Source organism: Sinocyclocheilus rhinocerous, unplaced genomic scaffold, assembly GCF_001515625.1.
Source record: "Sinocyclocheilus rhinocerous isolate Xijiao unplaced genomic scaffold, SAMN03320098_v1.1 scaffold1338, whole genome shotgun sequence".
NCBI classification, from domain to species: Eukaryota; Metazoa; Chordata; class Actinopteri; order Cypriniformes; family Cyprinidae; genus Sinocyclocheilus; species Sinocyclocheilus rhinocerous.
Window position 1 is genome coordinate 815,849 of NW_015632722.1, and position 2,244 is coordinate 818,092.

Here is a 2,244-nt window from a genome sequence, read left to right on the forward strand (position 1 = left end):
TCTCGTCTTTTACAAGAAAACGCTTCCCCGCCAAAGACGAGTTTTTACGGCTTTTCGTGTTTTCACTGTTATACACTCGGGGGCGCTATTACGCATCTTCTGAACGAGTACAAAACCTCCCGAACAAAAACACATGTGTACAGGACGGAGAAACGAGCGATCTCTTTTGTAAACAGATGCATATGAAAAATAATGCGATCATCAGCAATAGACAGCATATAAATGAAAACTGCATAATGTTACAGAGTAAAATGTTGATCCAGGAAGTGGTATATGTCTGTGCAAGCTTTGGAGGTGTTGATGGAAGCGATTTACTGGATTTATGCTTTGATAATCTAAAAAAAAAATTATTTTCTCACCTTTTTGCTCAAAATTATGCATTTTTTATGAAACCTACCTATATTCAAATGTTGTATGCTTTAAGCTAGAATAAAACAGATTTTTTTTGTTTGTTTAAAAGTAGAGGCTCTGATCTTTATTTTGGTGTATTGCATATTCAAATATTCATACAGAAAAATATACTGGAGGCCATCAAATTTGAGTGAAAATCATCAAAATCGCTGGCGGTGGCTGGCAACTTTTTAAAAAAATGCTGGCGGGGAAAGAGATAATTTAATAATACAAATACTAATATTTATAGCCTAATTTCTTTGATTTAAAAAGATCTTTGCTTTTAAATTTTTATTAGTTTTCTTTTACATTTCTATTCAGCTTTAATTTATTTTGTCAGCACTCGTTGACTGCATCATCTCTTACTTGTTTTGTCTGTCTTACCTCTTCACCATCTCCATCTCTTTTTCGCGGTGGCTCAGTCATGTCCTCCTGGCTGCGGACGCTAAAGTTCTGGATGGCCTGACTGACTCCTCTCAGGGAGCTGTAGATCTCCTCAGAGTTCATGTTCTCAGTATCGTAATCAAATGCACTGCACGCACGCACGCACACACACACACACACACACACACAAAATGACATTGGACATTAGCCACAGAGAAATTCTGAGCAAACAATTACACAACTCAAATGACAGCATTTGTGAAGTGAATCTTTGTCCATGTTTGTAGTTTGTGATCCAGTGGCATACCTTGGTGATGGTGTGTTTTGTGATGTGTTGGTAGGAGAGGTTAAAGGGCTCGACCAACTGGCTGGTGATCTTGGAGTGTGTCGGGTGAGCGGGCTTCCCGTTGGAGCCTGCAATAAACTTTTTTTAGAGCTGACAGAAAAGTGGTTCAGAAGTGATTCTTAAACATTTACGCTAGGGGTGCGCTGATCCGATATTCAGGATCGGTATCGCTCCGATACTGGCATTTTCTGCTGGATCGGGGTATCGGTCAGACGAGACCGATTCAAATCCTATATAGTGCGTATACTATTCTGTGTTATTGTTAAGCCCCACGAAAGGCACAAAAACATTATAAAGCACCATGTAGTTTCCGTGCACTATATTTCAAGTGTTCTGAGACCGTTCCATAGTTTAATGTGAGGTACAGATGAATATTCAAGTCAAGATCACGTAAATTCTTCTCTCTGCTGCGGCTGTCAGTCATTCTCCATTCAGCATTCAAACTGCGTGTCGCTTTCAGTTACAACAGTCAAGACGACGAAACTCTCTCCAGGATGATACAATGTTCCTGTTATTATACTTGATCTGTAGATAAACATCAGTGGTTTTGCATAAAAGGACTTTATCTTGCTGGAGTTTATAGCTAATTCTAAATCATGTTACTTTCTACCGGGTGTCTGTTAGAGATCACTACACTGGAGTACAGAGCACTATGAGTTGTTCTTCACACGCACAGTAACTAAAATTTAAAACTGTTAAAAGAAAAGGCTCAATAAACTAATGCACAGATTTAATACACTACGCATTAGAATCTCTTCCTTTTGTGCTTTGAAGTTCTCTATGCTGCGCGCTGTGACTCCGTGTTGCTTCAAGCGCATCATTCTGCACACGGGATAAGCGCTTCGTGCCGCTCTGTATTGGAACCCTTTCATGTTATAATACTTTTGCGCAATGAAAGATTGTTAATAGCCTTTGTTGTTCTGTCTTATCTATCATATGTTGCTGCCTCATTACTGTGCTATAAATGTATAAGAAATGTATTTAATTTATTGCATATATTTATATATAATTATATTTACTTGTTTTTCATGAATGTATATTACAATACAAAGAGCAATGTGTAACATTTTACCAGATTACACCTATTTACTTTTATTTTTTTCCCCCACTAAATAATGTTTTTT

The 2,244-nt window shown here is 37.8% G+C and overlaps 1 protein-coding gene across 15 annotated transcripts in view; it reads right to left on the reverse strand.

Annotated features, from left to right (window-relative positions):
- Positions 1 to 2,244, reverse strand: part of clasp2 (cytoplasmic linker associated protein 2) — a 53,485-nt gene that overhangs the window by 4,815 nt on the left and 46,426 nt on the right. For all 15 annotated transcript variants that reach the window (XM_016555915.1, XM_016555920.1, XM_016555917.1 and 12 more), the window contains 2 exons: positions 1,082 to 1,188; positions 775 to 922 (listed from right to left, as the gene is read on the reverse strand). In XM_016555915.1, the coding sequence (XP_016411401.1) occupies positions 775 to 922; positions 1,082 to 1,188 (255 nt within the window). The remainder of the gene's footprint in view (positions 1 to 774; positions 923 to 1,081; positions 1,189 to 2,244) is intronic.